The 24,408-nt window shown below is 39.8% G+C and overlaps 1 protein-coding gene across 1 annotated transcript in view; it reads right to left on the bottom strand.

Annotated features, from left to right (window-relative positions):
* The window catches only part of RNGTT (RNA guanylyltransferase and 5'-phosphatase), a 179,758-nt gene extending 158,832 nt beyond the window's left edge, over positions 1 to 20,926 (bottom strand). The window contains 6 exon segments of the mRNA XM_010707638.2: positions 5,841 to 6,090; positions 8,939 to 8,973; positions 8,975 to 9,015; positions 14,166 to 14,254; positions 14,377 to 14,480; positions 20,817 to 20,926. Of these exon segments, the coding sequence (XP_010705940.1) occupies positions 5,841 to 6,090; positions 8,939 to 8,973; positions 8,975 to 9,015; positions 14,166 to 14,254; positions 14,377 to 14,480; positions 20,817 to 20,903 (606 nt within the window). The 5' untranslated portion in view covers positions 20,904 to 20,926.
* Between the last annotated feature and the right edge of the window lie 3,482 nt (positions 20,927 to 24,408).

The raw sequence follows: 24,408 nt of genomic DNA, 5'->3' as shown, positions 1-24,408 counted from the left end.
TTAATAAAAAAGCACCTCAGTGGATGAAGCAGTTAAGTCCCTTTTCTCTCCCTCCAAATTTCTGAGATGCATGTTTTCAATTGACTACGTTAACTGCATTCAGACCTCAATGGTAATTCCAATACCAGAAGTTAAAATCCATGTTTTTAACCTCCACTTAGGTGATGTAGCATATTTTGCATTTCAAAACTTAAACTTACACTGTAGGGGAGAAAAGTGTACTCATGTAGCACCAAACTTAGAGGGCTCTTGGTTGATCTAGGACAAACGTCTTAACGAAGGAGAAAATAAACAGCCGGTTTGTAATAAAAACATGTATGAAAGTGCACTGACATGATTTTGTTACCAATCTAAACCAGGTTACCAAAATTTAGAAGCTATTCTGAATGCTCCAGATAAGCCTAAGCAGATATCAATAAAGAATATGGAAAATAATACTCAAATAATCTTTGTATTCTAGAAAAGATTTGATGCTGAGTAGAATAAAATTCTGCACAATGGAATCCAATAAGGCCATCAGGTTGAGAAAGCTACAGAACTGAATGTTTCTATGGAGATCCCAAATCTATGAGACTTTTTTTTTTAGCAGCATCACAAAATCTCAATGTAGACTAAAAAGATCGAAGCACGAAGCTTCACCTGTTGAACTACATATCCTGCATATGATTACAGAAGTATTTTCTACCTGCTCTCTAAAAAGCTTGAAACTTGCTTTAACAAATCTAGCTACATACTACTTATGAAAGGAGCCTTTACGTTCTCTTCCCCTTCCACACACCATTGCACTCATCTGTTCCACTCTTGAGCAAGTTGAAGAACTAAGATGGCAAAAATAACAACGTGAATTAGTAATATTCTTCCAAATTGGTATCCTGAATTAGCTCACCATTGGATGAGTCAGTGCTGGTGCCTGCACAGTGGAAGCAGAAAGAACACAAAAAGTGAAAGGAAAGCAGAACCCAACTTGTCAGTTAAGATAGGCTCAGCTGTGCCACCAAATCCATATTCTGAGAGCAGTACATCCTGAAGCAATAAGCTAGTTCACAACCTTAATTATCTTAAGCTCCACAGACTTTCAGAGATTCGCTTATCCCATGTTATTTCTGCTTGCAGTAGGTGCAGCAGCATACAGGTGACTCAGTAGGGGAGGCAGAGTTTCATAAGCCTGGCTAGCATGCTGTCTGGGTTCTCAATAAAGGGTTAACAGTACTAGGAAATAAAGGATTGTGACTTCGTTGTGACCTCCTACTCTGAATAACATCAGAGTGCAGCAGCATTAGGGACTGCTAAGATGAAAGCAAAAAGCAGGCAAAAGCAAGTATCTTCCAAAAAACAAAGTCATAAACAAGAAACTGGTGCTGGTGCTTATTACTTTAAATTGTCTCTTGCAGACTGATTAAGAGAATTATGCACTTACACAATTGATTTCGGAGATGCTAACATCAGAGTACATAGCACTATCAAATTATGCCATGAACTAAAAACAGCTGCACATGCTCTTACACTTGGCATCACAAGCATGATTCTGCATCACTACAATTCTGAACAGTTTCAAAAATTCTCTACATGGTAAGAAAAGCATGGAGTTGGAGTGAATTATTCAAAATTACAAAGGCATCAGCTTTCCAGCACATAGGAAGTATGCACCCTAATTTAGTTCCAGTCACTTTGTTTGGTCTGTTTGTTTACTGTAAGAGCTTTTAACTGTAAATACCTGACAACAGGTTCTCTTGCATAAGCAGCATATGCTTGCTTTACATGATTACATACATGTGCATATGTATAACACATACACAAACACACAGTTACAATCTCAGGATGGAGAGGTGCAACTATGAAAGAATTAAGGAAAAAAGCACAGCTTATAATTGGACAAAGAAGCCAAGCTTTTGCTTTTCCACACTGGCTTCTCCATTCCCCTGATAGGCACGCTGTAACCTCTCACTGCAATGCTGTCAGTTTGAAACAAGAAGAGGACTGGGGGGGAGTGAGGAGCAAAGTGCTGACATCATAGAGGGAAGACAAGGTTGTACAATAGTAGGACAGATAACACAGAGTATTTCACTCAGTTACTGCAGCCTAATATAACCAACTCGGGTAGCCAGACACTCCATCAAGGATGCTAGTGTAAATGGAGCCATAAGCAGCAGACAGACAAGATGATGCTTTTACAGAATAAAGTCAGGCCTCAGATATATCTGTAGCTCAGCCACAGCAGTAGGAAAAACAGGTGATCCATCTGCATATTGATACTTGGTAAGCTCAGTGTTCCGGGTTTCATACGAATAGTTCCTGCAACAAGGTGCCAGAACTGAGCCAGACCCATCTACTTTCTGCACTGCTGTTGAGCTAACAGCATTCTCGTGGAAATGGGCTGAACATGGTGCAGAGATGCAAGAATAGTCAGCTCAGCAGCAGTACCTCAAGATCCCAGGTAACTACGTGCCTTTAGCAGCTACACTTTGCACAGCCCTTCATATCATCTGTAGTGCTGAAATTCTTTACCCTTGCCACTGCATCCCTATATCCATTGCTTCAGCTGAAGGAAAAGTGGCAGTGCATCATCATGTCGTCAGTCAGATTTAGAACAGCAGCTGGAGGAGGGTGTAGGGTTGGAGCCATGCCCTCCCACACCTCTCCAATCTCAACAGCTATCACCAGGCCTGGGTGGTGGCCATCTTCAGCAACTCAGAGACTTGATCAAGTGCAAAACGTTCAAAGAAAGTTCTCCAGAGAACAAAGATAACAGAAAAAGAGTGTACCTTCTGAAAAAGAGGAAGCAAGCAATCCTTAGAAATGAGGAGAGGGAAAATACCTTCCACATTTAATAAGGAATAAGAAATTATACATATACACACACATAGAAAATAAGAGAAAGAGGAGGCAGATATAGACCATGTGCTGAATTAGCATTAGTCCATCTTCTAAAAGGCAATTATATTGAGATATATAAACAGAAGTATTAGCCTTAAGACATACAAAATTAACTCTTTCCTGTTAAGCACTGAGGTGGCTTCAGCTAGAGGCTTGTGTTCATTTACAGGCACTAAAGCCTCAGAAAAAACGCGGGTGAACACGACAGAATATAAAGAATGTCAAGGATAGTCAGTACTAAACAGACTATAGGGGTAAACTACATAAGAAAACACTGCTGCAAAAAAATGAGAACATAACATTTTTTCTGTATTGAAAGTATGTTCACAGGTATAGTATAAGGGTTAAATGCTGGCTAAAAAAAAAAAGGTAGATTAGAAAAAGAAAATCACTAACATTTACAATCAGTAGACTTTGATACTTTAATATTACTGTGGCTAACTATATCAGCCATTCCCTCGGTCTCACAGATGATCACAAGACAGCTCCCCTCAAAATCACAAAGGAAGTCACTAGTAGTAACCACCACTTCCAGTCTGGTTGAGACATAACCACCCATTTTAGAAGCACTGCATGTTACACCCTGTACTTCCTGTGAAATGCACGACTTACATAGGAATAGAACAGATGGTACTTCTTAATAAAGATTAAAAGATCTGTTTGACCCATGAAAAGTTTGAAAGTTTTGGATCAGAAGTATAATTCGCTGTCCTATTTGCAAAATACTTGGGAGATTTTTTTCCCCAGTGAGATTTTAAGTATCAGCTAACAGACCCACTGTTACTGTCAGCTACTTCAGATGTTGATGAAGGAAACTAATGTTCTAACTGTAGCTTATATATCACAAGGGGGGGGAAAAAAAAAAAAAAGGGGAGACTGTGAAGACTTTCTGACAGCAAAGTTTCTCCAGTCCAAGACAGGATCTGTGAAATGGACAGCATGCTTACATCTCTCCATAAGCTATCTGGGCAGTTGCTTTGGACTATTCACTGTTCTAGGAAGATGCCTGGAAGGTATCTCCTCTACTCCCAGAACTTTTCTTCTATTTCCTCAAAGATTAGGGTCAAATGAAAACATTTCAGAACATCACTATCCTAACAGTCCTGTTTAGTTTGACATTACATATCCTCTGGTCTTTCGAGGAGTCAGATTAGAAACTTGAAAACATCTGCTGTGAGAAATCAACAGTAACAATGAACATTTAGCCCTTTAGATAGTATAACAATAACTGGCTATACATACAGAGTGGAGAACAGCACCGCCAAAAGAGATACGGGGGTCTTGGTCGACAGTAAATTGAACATGAGTCAACAGTGTGCCCAGGCAGCCAGGAAGACAAACCATACCCTGGAGTGCATCAAGCACAGCATTGCCAGTGGGCAAGGGAAGGGGTTGTCCTACTCTGCTCTGTGCTGCGCTCACCTTGTGTACTGTGCATGGTTTGTGTGCCAGAATATAAAGATGTAAAACTATCAGAGCGTCCAAAAGAGAGCTACAAAGATGGTAAAGGGTGTAGAGAAGATATATGAGGAGTGGCTGAGGTCCCTTGCTCTGTTCAGCCCAGAGGGGAGGCTGAGAGGAGGCCTCGTGGCTGTCTACAGCTCCTCACAACAGGAGTGGAGGAGTAGCAATGAGCTCTGCTCTCTGGTAACAGCAACAGGACTCAAGGGAACAGCATGGAGCTGCGTCAGGGGAGGGGCAGGTGGGGGTTAGGGACAGGTTCTGCATCAGAAGGCTGTGGACATGGAACAGGCTGCCCAGGGCAGTGGTTGTGCCATTGAGCTTGTCAGAATACATCTGGACAACACTCTCAGTCATATGGTCTGATTTTTGAGTGGTGCTGTGTGGAGTAAGGAGCTGGACTTCATGATCCTTGTGGGTCTCTTCCAACTCAGAACATTCTATAAGAGAAAATCCAAGCAAGAGGTATTTACCTGATAATAATTCTCCCTGTAGATTGCATATTTATAAGGAATCACAAATAGACTGTATCCATCTCTACTCAGTTAAGATGCAGTCCAATCTGCCAGCCAAGTATCATGGTAAAGAATTCTCCCCGTTCCTCCTCTTCATGCCAAAGACTGTTCCTCCAGAGCTGCAAAACTGAATTATACGAATATGCATATTAACTAAATGATTCTGTCTTTCACAAATTCTCTAACTCTTAATTAAGTTTTAGTTATTAATATGCTTATTCGTATAATTTAGCTTTCAGCTTTGAAAAAATATCTATGCTGGCAGATAAGAAAAAGCCTATGAAAACAGTATGGCGATTCCTGCTAAACACATCAATTTAGTTTTATACCTGTGGAAAAATGGCTGTCTTCAGCCTCACCATCACATCTCAGTTGCTAATGCATCAAAATACGAGTCAAAAAAAAAAAAATCAGTTTGACAGTTCCAAACTAAAGAGAAGTTCTTATTCTATAGTGAAAAAGCTTTAGGGGGAAAAAAAAAAAAAAAACAAAACTGATTTCAGAATTGCCTTGGCTTTCTAAAAATCACATTGCTTCTTGCTAATCCTAGTCTCAATCCTTTCAGGTTTTCAAAATTAATTATATTTACCAAAATGAGCACTGAATTTAAAAGACTGAACTTTGATCTACATGGCTACAAAAAAAAAAAACAAATTGTTTTACACCCCCATACACCTCCAGAACATTCCACCTCTAACAATAGATCGGATAACTATGAATAAATTTTGTATCTCAAGCTTAAAAAAAAGGTAGTATTTGAAAAATTTAAGTCATTGTTACCACTGAAATAGTTAAGGGTTTGAATGTCAAAGTTCAGTGTTCATATAGGAAACATTAAAAAAAAAAAATGTTCCCCCTGGTTTGAGACAATACTACTAGTTCCCAGCTTGCAAGAGCACTTGTCTAGCACTTACAGTGCAGTAACAGATGATCGTGAGTTTAAGCAAGTACAGTTAGCAATTAGAATCTTAAGTTCTTAATCAAAAATACCAGTTTTAGGTGTTCTTTTCTCCTCTTGCCAAAGGAAGAGCTTGATGATCCAGGTTCTGATTCTTGGCCTCCTGTTTTACCGTTGTCATCATCTTCCTCTTCATCATCCTCAAAGCACCATTCTGGGAGCTCAGGTGGTGATGGTGCATCATCTTCATCTCCATAACGACGGAATAATTCCTTCAAATAGTCACCTTTATAAATACCTGGTGGTCTAGCCTGAGCAAAGGTAGCCACAGCTGCCTCAATACTGTCAAATAAAAAATGGAAATTACTCTGTAGGCTTTATTTGTTAAGGCACAGTATGACTAAAACACACTTAAAAGTTATCAGTACCAAGAATTCAGAAAAAAATCCTAAAGTGACAATTCCAAAAACATTCATGATATTCAAAGCATCATGCTTCAATTGCATTGATCTTGCACTGCATACATTCACAAAATCCGCAGCTTGGTCTGTTTCATCTCTAGGTGCAGCGAAGAGCAGTCTGCTGGTCATTCAGGTAAAACCTTCATTGTAATTTTTATTATTGCTATAGAAAAATGAATGAGTGGCCAAATTACAGACCACAGACCAACATTTAGAAATCTTGCTATACAGGTTGGATACTGGGAAAAATCTCTTCTCTGACAGAGTGGTCAGTGCTGGAATGGGCTGCCCAGGGAGGCAGTTGGAGTCACCATCCCTGGAGGTGTTCAAGAAACGTTTAGATGTTTTACTGAGGGAAGTGGTTTAGTGGGAAATATTGGTGGTAGGTGGATGGTTGGACTGGATCATCTTGATGCTCTTTTCCAACCTTGATGATGCTATATAAAAGAGTAGAGAGATACCACAAAAGGTAAATCCCTTAGTTAGGCTTCTTAACAAGCACAAATCTTTAAGCTGGAACAAAAGCAGATAATACTTGCTACAAATTTTTTACGTTTTTTTTTTTAAATATTAAATAGCCTACCACTGGAACAAGGAGATCACATAGCTAAAATTGGAAAAAATACAGAAGGTATTTTTTGCCTGATCTGTCCAGTATGAGACAGTGCCTGAGAACTCTGAGACAAGTATCCTGGTATAGAGAAAGCCACTTCCCAAGAACCAGGTAAGTTTGGTTCTCTCTTTGATTAAGAGTGGAGAACAAAGCAGTTTCAGAAGTCAGGGTACCAGATGGTCATCAAATCTCAGAAATGACAGCTTAATAACCTGAGTTATTTAGAAAAGATCTATCCTCCTCGTTCTGCTTCTTACGACTCCTAATTTCTTACATATAAGACAATTTGTATTTTGGTAACATTCTTAAATTGTTTTACACCTTCCAAAATCAACGTCATTGCAAATCCAAAACAACCAAAAGAGGCAGGGCCTGAAACATGTTCAGATTCGTCCCCCATTGTATCACAAGAACTCTACACTATTGTGGAGCATATGGTAACAAAAGTCAAAAAATCCAGTGCTAGGTTTCTGAGCTTGAAATCTGCTAAAGGAAAACACCCTCTGCAAGTTCTAGAAATAGAGTAGGCTTTGGGGAAAAAGTTATAGAGAAGAAAACTAAGGTTTCTGATAACTAGCTGGAGGGCTTTCATTCTAGATGACCTTTCTTTAAACTAACTATAAAATACATCTCAGAATTCACAATGCATCAGCAGTACTCCTGTACCATACACTTCAGAAATGAATATGGATGGATTTTTCCATGAGGGAAGCCTTATTTCCTCTTCAGCAAACAGCAGTGACTTATTTTAAAGGATGATACAGCAAAGTGGCTTTATCTTAATACAATGCTAGCACTAACTTCCACCTTGCAGAAATCTTCTTTTGCAGTGGACATTTTTATTAAGCGACATCAGGACACTCCATTAAAATAATTTGACAGAGAAGAGCAAATTTACACGATCAGCTATTCAAACAAAGCAAACAAACAAAAATATATGGCTGCTAAGTTTTAAGGCCTTTCCCACAGAGGTTTAGAAGTAAAAAGCTGCATAAAAGCTGTTTCAAATAGATTTAAGTGCATTTCCTCCTCAGAACAAATGACCAATATCAAATCTGATTACTGCATGCTGCTTTTAAGTTGTTAGATTAAAAGCAAACCAATTTTCTACTTTGTAAGAGTAACTATAATCACACTATAACAATCTTTGTATCTTCCTGCAGTCAGCTAAGATTCTGCCAAGATTCAGCCACCCACCGCTAATGGCATTCTGTCTCCATTACTCCAGTGTCTTTACTCCAAGTTTACTAACAGAAGACAACAACCTACTTCTTTGCAAACTGCCTGCATATACACATTAATCACCACGTAAATTCTATGTCCAGAGGTATATCACAGGAACATGCAAGAACAGGAGTGTATTTCTCTTCACTTAAAGGACCATAAAAGAAATAGCATCAAAATGCTGAAGGGACTTGGTAAGTAACACACTCTGCAAGTACCCAGCCATCACAGAAACAGCATTTCATGAACACTACCAAACATGCAAAATCAAGCTTATCAGCATGGTACAGCCTTTTTTTTTTTTTTTCCTTTTTTAACTAGTAATATCTAGGAAAAGATCTCTGGTATGTATGAAGGGACCAAAGTTTAAAATCTCTCAAACAGGTGCTTTTGTAGAAATGAGCTGCAGACTTCAGTCAAACAGCAAGCTGGAGACAGCTTTGCCTTCCCACCACCCCTTCAGAAGGGAACTTGTCACTCTGTTGTTTCTCCAGCTAATAGCATCTTCCTGGAAATCAAGAAACTAAAAAGCCTACATCCAAATCTATTTGAAATAGAAAAAACAATACTTCAGGCTTCCCTGAACTGTGTTTTCACTCAAAGCGTGGGGCATGCCACTGGGGAGGGACCCAGCACAATCTGTACATTTCTAGAAGCCCTCACACAGCAGGTACAGCTGACTTTCACTTACCAGAACTGAAAAGCTTGACTGACCGAGGCTGAGCTACCAAGGTATGATATGAATAATGCTAACATAGGTTGTTTGCTCAAAATTAGTAGGAAGTTTTAATTTAAACAATGAATACACAAGCACAGCTGCCAGGACAACGAATGAAACATACTAAAGATTCTTTAGCACCACAAATTCCTAAGAATTTAAATTTAAAGTTACCTCCAGTCCAGCTTCTCAACCAAGAAGGCACAGAGTGAGAAATCCAGTTCTATTGAAACCATGTGTGCAATGGACACCTAGATGAAACAAGAGAAGAACATAATCATTTGAAAGTATTTCCAACATACATAGTTAAGTTTCACAGATGAGTTTTCTAATCATTCTGCTCTCATCAGTAACAAGTTACCTCCCTTCCCATCAAGACCTCACAGATTAGTTAATGCACAAAAGCTAAACAATTTATTATATTCTTCCTGCAAATTATCAGCAACAAGAGTACAGAACACTTCAGATTATTTCAGATCAAGGCCACTAACTTAATCCAACTCAAATATGGCTAATGCAGATGAGATCCAAAGTTGTTTGGTTTGGATTTGTTTTTCTTTTTTTTTCTTTTTTTTAAATGACTGCTCAAATGCTTACTAGGAGACAATGCAGCCAAATCTAATAGCTGTGCTTTTAATGGATTCAACAGGTACTACATTATTTCACACCATCAGGCATAAAAATCATATCCAGATTTTCCTATTTCAAATTTGAATGCAGTATCAGTCTAAAATTTTAAGTAAGATTTATAATTACCATACTAAGGTTGGACATTAAATTTGAGGGGGAAAAAAACCAACAACTATACAACACTACAATAACCTTGAAATACTTATTACATTTTAAGAAAAACACAAATTTTTCGTCTATTTTACAGTGAAAGGAAGGGAGAGTCAAAGGCATCGAAATTCCTTTTTTTCCTTTTTCCTGTTCTTTTCTCCCATGTCAAGACAACAGCACCATCTAGTGATTAAAACAAGCCTGAAACTTGTGCTACTAAAAGGCTATGAAGAATTCAAGCAAGATAACGACTCTTCCTCCCACTGCACTTTTTTAAACAGCAAACACCACAGTATTAAAGTTTCCACTAAAACCAAGTGCAATTATTAACTGATTAATAATAAGTTTTTCAGCTCTGACTACAAAGCAAAGTTTTATTAATTCACTTATTTCCTGCCACAGCTAAGAGACTAAATCAACAGTAATTCACTTGATGCTTATCCAGATCAAATTTCAGCATCTATCTTCTCTTCCTACACCCTACATCCACACTGCAAGCAATTTATTTATTTTATACTGGAGATCCAAAACCAAATACCTATGAAGAGCAGAAACTTTACACAAGTACGCAGACCTCAACTGCACCAGAGTTGGTTTTGTGACTCACTCCCCTTTCACTCCAACCTTCCTTTCTTAATAAAGCAACACAAAATCTGCTGGGAATTTCTTGGATTCACACTTTCTAACCATTAATAGCCATAAAAACCATAACTTGCATCAAATGAAATTAATTTTAGCTTCCTTATAGAATTTGTTCCCAGTAATCATTTCTCTTTTGTTTCTGGCTTAAGCAAAATCTTCGCATTTTGTTTCCTTGAAATTGGCAAGCGTGCTGCAGTCCTTCAAGTTGCAAAAATATAGCTTCCATCCTATAGTGTTCTAGTTGAATAGAAAATTTTGTTCACTTATCATTTGCATTTGAGCCTTTTTTGTATCAGGCACACAATTGCTATCAATAAGCCCTGCAGCTGTTACTTCTACCAAGAAGGTTAAGTCAATAATTTTACACACACAACAAAGATGAGTAGCATTTCAGCAATGAGACCAATGGCTTGGAAAGGAGTGACTGCAGACGGTGCAGTACTATCACTGCTGCAGATTGCTTTCACTTCTGATAAAAACATCCTCCACTCTAAGTCCTCTGGAGCTGTTTCAAAAGAGGAAACAAAGCATTCAGACCCAGAAACAACTTTTCTGTAACTCACGGAAGGAAAATCAAAAATCCCAACATTTCACTTATAACACAAAAGTCTAAACCACAGGTTATTTAAGAGATTTTTTTTTTTTTTCCCCCTCACAGAAGTGAACCAAAGGGAAGTGATCGTCCCTCTGTATTCAGCCCTGGTGAGGCTGCACCTCAAGTACTGTGTTCAGTTTTGGACCTCTTACTGCAAGACAGACATCGAGGCCATGGAGCATGTCCAGAGAGGGCAGTGAAGCTGTGAGGGCTCTGGAGCACAAGTCTTATGGGTAGTGGCTGAGGGAGCTGGGATTGTTCAGTCTGGAGAAGAGGAGGCTCAAGGGTGAGCTTATTGCTCTCTAGAACTTCCTGAGGGGAGGTTCTACTGAGCTAGGGGTCAGCCTCTTCTCCCATTTAACAAGCAATAGGACTAGAGGGAATAGCCTTAAGATGCAACAGGGGAGATTCAGGTTGAACATTAGGAAATACATCTTTGAGAGAGCAGTCAGGCACTGAAACAGGCTGCCCACAGAGGTGCTTGAGTCATCAACCCCAGAGGTATTCAAAAAACATTTCACTGTTGTACCGAGAGACATGGTTCAGTAGGGAAATATTGGTGATAGGGGTACAGCTGCACTGGATGATCTTAGAGATCTTTTCCAACCTTGGTGATTTTATGGTTCTAAAGTCCTGACCTTGGTGCCAGGGAAGGTTACGGAGCATACTGTCTTGAGGGAAATCACACTGCATGTGCAGGACAACTGGGGGAATCAGGTCTAGCCAGCATGGGTTCATGAAGGGCGGTCCTGCTTGACAACCTGATCTCCTCTACGATCTAGTGACCTGCCTGGTGGACAAGAAAAAGACTGTTGATGTAGTTTACCTAGACTTCAGCAAGGCCTTTGACACTGTCACCCACAGTATTCTCCTACAGAAGCTGGCAGCCCATGGCTTGAACAGGTACACTCTTGGCTGGATAAGGAACTGGCTGGAAGGCTGGGCCCAGAGAGTGCTGGTGAATGGAGCTAAATCCAACTAGCAACCAGTCACGAGTGGTGTCCCCCAGGGGATGGTGCTGGGGCCCTGTCCTCTTCAATATCTTTATTGATGACCTGGATGAGGGCATCGAGTGCACCCTCAGTAAGTTTGCAGATGACAGCAAGTTGGCTGGCAGTATCAATCTGCCTGGGGGTAGCGAGGCCCTACAGAAGGATCTGGACAGGCTGGATGGCTGGGCTGAAGTTCAACAAGACCAAATGCCAGGTCCTGCACTTTGGCCACAACAACCCCAGGCAACGCTACAGGCTTGGGGCAGAGTGGCTGCAAGACTGCATAGAGGATGCTTGGCTGAACACAAGCCAGCAGTGTGCCCAAGTGGCCAAGAAGATCAATGGCATCCTGGCTTGCATCAGAAACAGTGTTGCCAGCAGGAACAGGGAAGTGATTGTCCCCCTGTACTCAGCTCTGATGAGGCCGCACCTTGAGTACTGTGTCCAGTTTTGGGCCCCTCACTGCAAGAAAATATTGAGGCCCTGGAGCGGGTTCAAAGAAGGCAACAAAGCTGGTGAGGGGTCTGGAGCACAGGCCTCATGAGGAGCGGCTGAAGGAGCTGGGAATGTTCAGTCTGGAGAAGAGGAGGCTTAGAGGAGACCTTATTGCTCTCTATAACTAACTGAAGGGAGGTTGTAGTGAGCTGGGGGTTGGCCTCTTCTCTCATCTAACTAATGGTAGAACTAGAGGGAATGGCTTCAAGCTGCACCAGGGGAGATTCAAGCTGGACATCTGGAAATACTACTTTTCTGAAAGAGTGGTCAGGCACTGGAATGGGCTGCCCAGGGAGGTGGTGGAGTCATTGACCCTGGAGGTGTTCAAGGAGTGTTTGGATTTTGTGTTGAGGGATGTGGTTTAGTGAGTACTATTGGTGATCAGTGGATGGTTGGACTGGGTGATCCTCCGAGTCTCTTTCAACCTTGGTGATTCTATAATTCAATTAGAGTCAAGACACGGTCTAAATAATAGAACATTCCAAAACTCATGCAAGTCAAAAAGTAAATGGCTCAACTCTAAAAATGGTGTTTTAGAAGTTAAATGGGTTTGCTACTTAATACATATCACAACACTACCCCTATTTCTTAGGAATTCCAGTTTCTGAAATATTGTTTGATGGCTGATCCCACTTACTCTCACTTAGTAGTTTCTCATTTTTCATATCAGATACTTCTGCTTGTTCAAGGAAAAAAATACAAGTCTCAAACTGAAATTTCTTTCTATGTGAAACAGAGAAAAGCAAACATCTAAAACTAAATTGTGTGAAAAAGTTAATTACGTGCCCCAAGTATATCTTTCAGGCCTTAACAAAATGAGATTCTCAATGGTATCCAGTGACAAGAAGAAATAGGCACAAACTGAAATATGAGAAATGCTGTTTAAACACTAGGAAAAAGCACTTTTCATTGTAAAAGTCAAACACTTGATTAAGTTGCCAGAAGATGTTGTGGAGTTCCTATCCTTAGAGAATGTCAAAAGTGGGCACCATCCTAAGCAATCTGCTTCAGCTGACTCTGCTCTGCAGAGGGGTGATAAGCTAGATGATTTCCAGAGCTCCCTTTCAACTTCTGTTCTAAGACTCTATACAAATCCTAAACTGTGTGAACATACAAGCTTAGTTTACCAAGCTCTTATCAATGGCACCTATGCAAACATCTGTTCTGTGTAGTAAGTCAGAGAGATATTCCTATTCAGCAAAGGTACAGAATTATCACCAAAGACGCCCAATGATGAAATTCGTCCTGCCTCTGGAAACTCAGTTGCACAGTAATTTCTCATCTCTGACAGTTTGCAGACAGAGTTAAGCACATAGAAGTGCTTAACAGAAATCAGAATAAAACTGTCTTAACTGAAAGCCAATCAAATTGATTTTTTTTTTTTTGCTCTGAGGGAAAAAGTCTTATGAACGTTCAAATATTTACTATGAGACAATACATCGCTGAAGAAAAACTTAACCAAATATCTACTACCAATTTCTACCAATTAATCAGCTGCTTTGTGAAATTTGCTGAAGAGTCTCTGATCAATCAGCTATTGAAAATATTAAAAATGACAGCAAGCAAGCCAGCCAAACCACTGAGTGTCAAAACAACACTTAGGCAATGCATGATCTTCTTTTCTATCAGCAGAAGTTTCAAAAACATAATGCAGACGGCTTGTAAACAGTTCTTGTACATTTCTTCTGCATAAAGTAAACTGCTGTATTCAAATTGATGCATATAGAAACATACAGGTTTCTGTAAAAAGAAAATGCTACTTTGGAGTTAAAAAAATAATCTAATCTACACATGCATAAACACTGTACTGCAGAAATTCCTTTGACACTGTCAAGAATAACAGACTGTATAGGAATAAAAATAAATTAACAGCAAAAACTAATGAAAATAGACATACCTATGAGTTCTGTGGGATTCTTTTCACTGAAATGTTCACATACACGGATAAATGTTTCTGTATTCTCAGGTGTAGGGCACTCACCATGTCTGATTAAAAAAAAAAAGAAAGGAATCAGTGGGAGGAGAAGGAAAAATCAAAGTGAAAAAACAGCAATTACTTCAGAGTGATCTTTCAAGTTAAAAAACTAAAAAGAATACAGACAACTTACCCCTTACACTGAAGCTTTATATATTTAATCCCCTCTTTCTGTATATCGTTCCTATCATAGAATCTATTGGTGTTGGTCAAGTCTACCAGCAAACCCATTTTAACCTAAAAAATAAAAATAATTATATATTCAGTTCAAGTATTAGTGCATAAATATTAATTTGTTAATAACAACCAAATTTAAAAATTATAGCAAACCACTGTTGCAAGTTTGAAACCTTTCAAATGTTGTGTTCAGAAAACATCTATATAAGCTTCATTCTACTACCAGTCATTCTTTGGGAAAGACCTCCGTTATGACTGCACAAAAACAGTTCACTAATATACCTGTTTGCTGAAAGCATTCCTGGCTTCCTCTTTGCAGAACATCGTGCTTTCACTTAGGATCCTCATCATGAAATCAGATGCCTGTTTAAAGACTGTTTTACAAGCAGATTTAACAAAATCCTCATTCTGTTGTCTTTTTAAAAAGACATCAAATAGTGCACTTAAAAGTACATTACCACTGTGGCACGTTACATGTGCAAAAACATAAAAGAACAGCACATCTTCAATATATTTAAAACTCCAGCACATATTCTTAGCATGGTTTTGATCAGTTTTTATTTACCTTGCAGTCAGACTGGCAATAGTTTAGAACTGCAGTAGGAAAAATTACAACTTAAAACACTGTTTCCAGACAATTCACAGAAAATAAATTCCCATCAACTAGAATACAGTTCAGACACAGTAGTTTCACACGGATACATTAATCTGTAGACTCCAAAGGCAAATTTCCAAGTATCTACAGAGCTTGTCGTGCATGACATTCAAAGTTCTTATGATACACTTTCATAATATTTTTATTTATCGGATGTTAAAAAGTGTCATAACGTGTCGGCAGCACTAAGTATTCCAATATCCAAATTAGTTCTAAATTTCTCCTCTCCTTCGTTGTTTACCAATGCTGTGTATTTTATTCTGAATGGTTTACTGTGAGCATACTGCAAAAATACAAGCACTGGTGATAGCGGCCCACCTGAAAACCATGTCACATTATCTGAAATTTCAAATGTTTGATGTCAGCTGAGCTGCTAGACATATGGACAGACAGCAGCATATTACCCAGTGGTTAATTTTGCAGGGAGCACACCAAAAGGCAATAAATTACTTTCCTTCTACTTTCAACAACACTTAGCAAACATCTCAAGGATTACTTAATTCACAAGTGAGGCCACACAAAATTTCCTCGTGCTACACTCTAGGTCCCGAACCCTGACCTAAACCAATTAAAAACAACTGTTCAGAGTAGAATAACATGTTCTCATATCAGCACCTTTAAGTGAACATACTGTACAGCAAGCTAGGAAAAATAAAGGTTAAGTGGTGAAAGATGTAGGGAATCATAGAATCACCAAGGTCAGAAAAGACCTCCCAGATCACCCAGCCCAGTCAGCCACCTACCACCAATATTTCCCTCTGAACCATGTCCCTCAGTGCAACATGTAAACATTACTTGAACACCTCCAGAGATGGTGACTCCACCATCTCCGTGGACAGCTCGTTCCAGTGCCTGACCACTCTTTAAAGAAGAAATATTTCCTAATATCCTAATAATCTGAATCACCTCTGGCACAACTCAAGGCCATTCCCTCTCATCCTGTCACTAATTACACAAGAGAAGAAGCGGACCTCCACTTTGCCACAGCTTCTCTTCAGGAAGTTGTAGAGAGCAATAAGGTCACCCCTGAGCCTCCTCTTCTCCAGACTAAATAATCCCAGTTCCTTCAGCTGCTCCCCATCACACTTGTGCTCCAGACTCCCCACAGCTTTGTTGCCCTTCTCTGGACATGTTCCAGGGCCTCGATGTCTGTCTTGCAGTGAGGGGCCCAACACTGAACACAGTACTCAAGGTGCAGCCTCACCAGAGCTGAGTACAGAGGGACGATCACTTCCCTACTCCTGCTGGCTGCACCATTTCTGATACAAGCCAGGATGCCGCTGGCCTTCTTGACCACCTGGGCACACTGCTGGCTCATGTTCAGCCAAGCATCAACCAACACCTCCAGGAATGTTTCTTCCACAGTCTTCCAGCCACTCTGCCCCTCACCTGTAACACCACCTGGGGTTGTTGTGGCTAAAGTGCAGAATCCAGCACTTGGTCTTGTTGTACTTCATCCTATTGGCCTCGGCTCAGTGATCCAGTCTGTCCAGATCCCTCTGTAAGGCCTTGCTAACCCCAGGCATACTGACACTTCCTGCCAGCCTGGTGTCATCTGCAAACTTACTGAGGGTGCACTCAATGCCCTCATCCAGGTCATCAATAAAGATGCTGGACAGGACAGAACCCACACAATCTTCTAGTAGCATGACCTGAAAAAAAAAAAAGACACAATAACCTTCTTCCACATTCTGCATCCTATCAGTAGTGTGGCTAAAATAGGCAAAAAGACTGATACAAGAACCAGCTGTACGTTCCCTGAAGAGCTCTACACTACAAAGCAACAGAAGTGGCCCCGTAACTACCTTCCTCCTCAGATTCTGCACAGCTCAGTTGGATAAATTGCTCTTTTATTTAAAATATGAGGTTAGCTATAGTGTTTCCAAGATAAACTCAGCTAAGGGGAAAAATTATTTTTGAAATAAGATTAAGATTTAATGAAAACGATTTTAAAGCAGAGGATTTTTCATCCAGTTGCAGCATAGTAAGAAAGATATTCCAAAATGAGAATTAGTACTGAAGAAAATGCTGCATCATCCAACAGCCTCAGCGGAAGGAAAAAGAGTTGTTAGGAAAATGAGCTGTTTAATAAAAGCAAGAAGTTAAAGTGTAACAACATTTAATATCACAGGTTAACAGAAAGCTAAAATAAGAGCAAGTAATTTGTAAAGCACAGATTAACATTCTCCCCTTTCAAAGTAGGGGTTACAATTCCACTTTAGTACTGAAAACTCAAAGCCAGTTCCCATCTCCACTATTCACAAATAGCAGCAGCTTCAAAGGCTCCTACCAGAAGCCTCCAAACTTCCCCAAACCACTCCTGCAGTGAAGAGTTACCACTGAGACGTTGAAAGCACAAAAATTAATTTCATATCAAAACATTTAAGCTCAAAGAATACTCTCACGTTTTTCCTTTAACTTTTAGAGATTACTCTTCTGAACATTTTCATTTACAGATTTCAGTCTCCTGATTGATACAGAGGATGAGAAGAACACTACAACATATTTCAGACCTAAATTATCACTAATCATCTGGGGATATTGCATTTAATTTCAACAGGAGGATGAAATACAGCAAAGTGTTTAGGAGGAAACTCAGGACTACAGAACTTCTGTCCAGCTGATGCTTTATAGTTATTACAAATCATTCACATGTAAATGAAGATCCTATCAAGTGACTGTTTCTCACACAGTTCCTGGAGCAGTACAGCACACAGATATCTGGTATAATTCAGCCACAGCTATAAAGCATGTATGGCATGTACAGACACATCTGTGTATGCATGGCATATAGAGCATAAGGCCTGAAATCAAAGTATCCAGTTACAATATTCCAAAATCCACTCAAAGAACCGTTGGTACCACAGAAACTGAAGCATTTCAGGCAGCAAGCTGAGGTCGGACTGTCCCTGCGTACGGTCTGATCAATCACAATTCCTACATATAGGAAATATTCTGGTAGCTGTATGCTCATCACACCTGCTTTGCTGTGCTCCCAAACACTGACATCACAGAAACTACCACAGTCATTCTGTCAGCCATGCTCTCATAGGTTTGCTCCTAGAAAATTCTTAGCAGAAGCTGATTTTTGAAGAACTACTAAACTAAACTAGTAACCCATTAGAAAAAAATATATATAATATATATTTCCATCCAACATAACTCATTTTTCAGTCTACCACACCCCACCATCATTAAATGACATGGCTTTGGAAGAGAGTAAATTGTTGAGCAACTTCTCACTAAGGCACGTATATTTTTCTCACAAGAATTGTTGCAACACTAAAATGTTATTGCATTGCAACACAATGAAACTGGGGTTTTTTTTGGTTTTTTTTTTTTGCTTGCTTGCAATTGTAAAAGATGACTGAAGAGATTAAATAAAGCTAATCTATAGCTTGAAATTGTCACCTTCCACATACAATAAAACCACAATCTTCATACCATCTCCACTCAGCCACACTTCGGCTGGTGAGTCCATGATCTCCTGTGCTTACAAAAGCCTTCCTCCTCCCACTGTTTCTCATTCCAGCTGTCTCACACATAAAATGCCTTATGCATGCACTCTTTTGTTGCTATGCAAATAAATCTAGCAAATCAGCTAGATTCCCTTTACATGACCCCATAAGTCTCTTATCAAACATCCTCCTCCTCAGGAGAGTGAAAACACACCACACACTGAATTCTCTTTGGTTCCCAGACATCTTTCTTGCGTTTTTCATTTGAGACAAGCAGTTTAAAGATCAGTGATTAAATTGATCTGTGAAACCAACAACGTGGCTAAGAACTGGTAACCAGTTTTCCTAACAGGAATACTGCAGCTTGAATTTATTAACTGCACAATAGTTCTTGTGAGTTCTAGCTCTTCATAACAGAAATAAAATTAACTTTTATGAAGCATAAGTATTACTAATTCACCTATTCAAGAAAGAAAGAAATTATTAACAATGCTTGTGCAATTTTTTTTTTAATGAGAACATTAAGTTATTGTTTCAGTACTGGCATTTGTTAAAAAAAAAAAAAAAAGGAATTGCTATCCCTTAATAAAAGAATGTCTAACACTGAGGTTTTCAGCAACCAGTTTTGAGAGAGAAAAAGAAAACACAGAGGAAGCTTGTTAAGGAAAATTCCATCTTATCTTAAATGCTCAACCTGTACCTTCAAGTATGTGTTAACAGAAGTATCTAATCATGACCAAAATCCTGATGAAACTTCTTTTCTAAGTGATAAATCAGTAGCAAGCAACAATTCAAATTCTGAGAAAGTCTTTTAAGTTCTCAACAACTTTAAAACACTCGCACAATTTTATTTTATTTAAACCATGAATAGGCTAACTTTTGGAAAATTTCTAAGTACTTCCATTAAAGCTGATTGGAGTAAAAAAAAAAAAAAAAAATTACATAAAAGAGGAGCCCAAGTAGAACGTAGATGCATAGATCATAGCACTGAAGCAAGGTAAACCCTACCACTTTCAGCACATATGCTTCACGGTTGCCCACTAACACCTCTATCACCGCTGCATCGAGTAGCTCACCACCATACCAAAGCTCACATAAGATCCATAAAATAGAGGTTCTCATATTTTAGCCACATGACCCTTCCGGTGCTTAAGCTATGATATTGTTAGACTATTTCTGAACTTGTTTAACTTAGATCAACAGCAAAAATTTTAAAAAAAAAAAAAAGTAAATTCTGCCATTAGTTGTACAAACAACACAATCTAAATAAGCGGTGCTCATCTTCTATACAATAGTTCAATAAACAGATTAAAAGAATTAGGTTGTGTGTCTATCTCTGTCTGGGAGGTTCAAGATCCTACATCTCTGAATGCACCCAACCCTACACAGACCTCTGCGCAGCACAAAAGGCTGGCGAGGCCTTCTCTCGTCAGAACTGCAGTAGCACACAGTTACATCCTGGCTGAAAGAGACAGACTGAAATGGGGTAAACAGAGACAAGGGACAGGACTTCTGTGAAATATGCCTACCCTTTTTAAATACTTTTATTCCTATAAGTGAAAATGCAGCTTAGCATAACTGTACAAGGATCCCCTGTAAAACTACAGGCTCAAAGGACCTGAACTTTGATAAAAGCAACTTACTAGGTTGTGACAGTGATAACAGAAAAATGTGAGGTTCTTGATGATAACACAGTGAATAAGCTGGAGAATTCTAAACAAGTCTTGCCAATAATCAAGTATTTTAGAAACAGCGGAGTTACAGAAAAAAAAAACTGAAAATGTAAATAAAATATATATATAGCATAACGCTGCAATGCAATTGAAAGCACAGCAATGGCAGCAAAATAGCAAAGTCAAAGGCTGCAGCAAATGAAGATATGCTCAGTGCAGCAGCCGTGGACACAGAAACGAAGGAAAAAAAGCTGCTTACCCTTGGAAAGCCACAGGTAGGCAGGGCTCTCCAGTGAGATACCTTTGCCTCAACTGCCAACCCTTAAGTGAGGTCTGGGGAGGGAGCGGATCCTGCCTCCACCCCCTTCTGATCAGTCAGGTCATTGCTTGCACCTGAGCCCCCCTGTGTTGGCCCTGCCTTCCCACCAGGTGCCCAATCACTGATTCAAGCTGTGATTTATCATTTCTGCTACACGTATATATTAAATTTTTCTGTACCAATGTCCCCAGAAAAGCCATCAACAACATTTTTCTTAAACCTGAAAAGCAATATTTGAATAAATGTTAGTAACAAAAGTAACATTTCAATAATGAGAAAATTTAACTTTACCTTGAGACTCTTCAAGTAGTTGGACAACATACTTGGGTGGAAACGATTTTCTTCAGCAACCTGATCATCGTATCTTGGTCCTAACATTGTCTTCAAAGGTAAAAACTTCCCTATGAAACAGAAATTTGGCAATATTGTATGCATACTGCTGTATACGTGCTCTTGCAACTTAGTGATTTCAAAGCAATACACCAAGTAGTTTTATAGGTTCTTCTATAATGAAAAGTAACCACAGGTAAAGTATCAACGACAACTAACTGGAAAATTTTCTTAGCTCTGAGTTCACAGAATGCCCCACATGTAAGTCAAGAAGGAAACAGACCAGATCATCAAGAAGCAGTACTCTCAATGTTCCAGCTAGTTTTTAGCATGGGTCAGACTGCAGAGCTACAGCACACAACGTTTACACTCAGTACAGTAGAAAACACAAAAAGCCAATCTGAAAGGTCAACTTGCCACCCAACATGCCTGGCCCAGGGGAGCTGTTGGGGCTCTGAGGAGGAATGCAGTCATCCCTCCAAAGCACAAGGTCTATGTGCAGCTCAGACGTGTTTGTGACAGAACTGTGACAAAAACTTGATGGGAATTAGCACTTGTCCATCAGTCACTAAGAACCCGAGATTTTTCAGTATTGCTTTTATCCTTCCATCCATCCTACCTATCACAGAACACCTGAAATAACCCGCTGGGATGCCTGGTGCTTCCTGCCCAGCTCCAGAGAGCTGCAGGCAGGCCCCTTCCCCAAACAGAAGCACGTGGAATGAAAACAGTGATAGAGTCATTGCATTCAGACAGAAATCGGCTTCTGGGAGTGAAGCTAATTAATCTTCATAAAAATGGAAAAATGCATACGAATCTCACTAAAAGAGCATGCAAGTGATTGCTGAGAGCTCTTTAAATAATAAAATTCATACCGTTCTCTGTAGCCTCAAATTCTAACAAAACATCCTGCGTAGTTTCAAATAAGCATTTAACTTTTAGGAAAGAGCTACTGAAAAAAAGCAAAGATGGAGAGGAAACTGAGAGAAGCTTTGTGTGATTTGCTGGTCAGCACTGTGCAGGAACTGGCAATGTGAGGAGCATCCTCACTGCTAACTTGTCTGAGAAAAGTCATTCAGTCACATAGTGAGCACACACTTCACATGGCATTAATTCCCTAGCCACTTCAACTCACTTGGCTGGCAGAAACACTCTTCACATTAACCTACTTCCCTCTGCCTTTCCATTCCATCCCTCTTGGCCACAGTGTGAGGGTTGGCTGCCCTCATTCATTTCCTCATGGTTTGACCTACCTGCTTTAACTCTGTTGGTTTGTTGCATCTCCTGTCACTTTCAGCATCCCTATTCAGCTTCTCACACTGTTAACCCTTCCTTCCACATTAACTCATAGTTTATACTGTTCAGACTGACTCTCCAAATCCTGACTGTGGATGATCTGAATGCAAAAATCTTTGCCGTGAATCCAACAAAACATGAAGCATGCTTGGAACTGTTCTAATTCACTTCACTACTCCTCATTGCCATCCAAACACATTCATTCATTTGGTGGAAGTGCTGAGTATGTTAACAGGCTCCATTTAATACTACTTGGGAACAGGCTGAAACCCTGATCCCTGGAACCATTTAGGTGCCCAATTTCTACAAACTGAAGTGTGGCATCACCGTGTAGAAACAGAATTTGCATGGCAGCAATCAAGTTGTCTGCCAGCATTAGAAGACAGCAGGGAATTCAAGTAATTGTATTCCAAGTTGGGGAATTTTTCCAATCAGGCTATGAAAGCAATGGCTTTAGAAGTTTAGGGTTGTTTATGGGTTTTTGTGTTTTTTGTTTTTTAAACAGATGTTTTTAATAATATCTGACAACTCTGCATGCAGTGTGCAAGACTAGAAGATTAACTAATATGAACCAACAGCAGACTGAAGGACATTGCTGAAACACTTCTCATGTCTTTTCCTCAGTATCTTGCTAAGATCCTCTATAGCAAAAACAAGCAGATGTGATTTCAGGGGGTTATAAAGGGTAGGTACTTGCAGAGACAGAAATGCCAAGGCAGCAAGGCTGAAGCAATCTGGTAACTTCAGTTCCAAGTGTTCAGAGAAAGCTCTTTTTGTCAAACGTGTGACTGAGCTGCTCCCACAATGCAGTACAACGTGGAAACATTGCATAAAACCAGTGGCAGCACACCACAACTTAAAGAATGACAGCCCTGTTAGCCTGAATGAACTCAACCTCACAAAGAGCTCCAGACTTCCCTTGTTCTTGTATTGGAGGTCACCTAGAACTTAGAAATGCCACTAGCGTAAGAGGGACACAATCAAACACGTGATGCCTGTTAGTCCACAGAAGCCACACAAACCTTGCTGGGTGACAGTATTACCGACACGCTATTAGAAGGGAATGAAGCCATGCACAGAAGCATACAGATTTGTTTGAAAAGCTGATCCAAAATGGAATATAAAGCATCTGGGAGACAGCAGCAACAGCAGGGAAGTCTAAAAATTACATCTCACTAAAATAGTTAGATGGTTTGAATGCAGAATAACAAATTAAAAAGTAAGACTGATGGTTCATTATGATTTCTGGTAACTGTACACATGCACAAAATGCCTAAAAATTAAGTGAACTGACACAATAAAGCATTGTGATAATGCAGCCAAAGAAATGAACCAAGCACTTTTTTTTTTTTAATGCACTATCTTCTTGTGTCTGAGCACACAGAGCAAAACAGCCACCTTGCAGTTCCTGAACAAGCACAGACCATGCATTCAGTGCTCAGCAGATGACAAGCTGATGAACTACATTCGTGCTTACTCTGTCCATTTTTTTAGCAGTCCTGGCTTTAAAAAAAAAAAAACCACACAAACAAAATCAACAAATTCTAGAGATTAAGAACTTGCTAAGAAGAAAAACAAAGAATAAAGATTCATGAGACAGATTTTTGTTGTGGCCAAAGGCTGACAACTTATGCTATCAAATTTCTAATAGATACAAAGCAAAATATTTGGCACTGATCAGAAAAGAGAAGAGATAAGGGAGATAAGCGATATGATAATGCTGCTTAATTAAGTTAAGCTCACGGAAGTACAAAGAACGTTGAGGGAAAACAGTAACCCACATGATGAGCAGCTGAAATGATGCACTGAAACGCACATTGCTGGGAAAACTGAGGCTCCTGAGATGTCTGAGCAAGCTCTAAATAAGTTTGTAAGAAAGCATCCACGTCTGCAGCCCCAGAACCAATGGCAGACACAGAAGCGTAAAGGGATGATGCAGAAACGTGGCATAGAGAAGGGAGGCACCTAACTACTGCCTGGCTCATAGCACACAGAGCAGCGAACATCATGGTGCAGACAAGTACCTTGAAATTATCACAGGCAGGGAGATGGGTGAGTGAAAGCTAGAAGGTATTGCAGAAAAAAATAAGGGTTTTCTGACTGCTTACCTGATAAAGGTAGCAAGCGTGAGCAAACAGCTTGTTTGCTCTATCTCATGCTAGGGGGGGCATTCACCTCAAAGCACTGTGGCGGTAAGCTCCCAACCCGAAAGCGTTTTCGTGACACCCACCCCGAGCCCCAGCGGGTGCGCACAGAC

This window comes from Meleagris gallopavo, chromosome 2 (genome assembly GCF_000146605.3).
Source record: "Meleagris gallopavo isolate NT-WF06-2002-E0010 breed Aviagen turkey brand Nicholas breeding stock chromosome 2, Turkey_5.1, whole genome shotgun sequence".
Taxonomy (NCBI): domain Eukaryota; kingdom Metazoa; phylum Chordata; class Aves; order Galliformes; family Phasianidae; genus Meleagris; species Meleagris gallopavo.
Note: the sequence above shows the minus strand (reverse complement) of the source record. Positions and strands in the feature narration are given on the sequence as shown.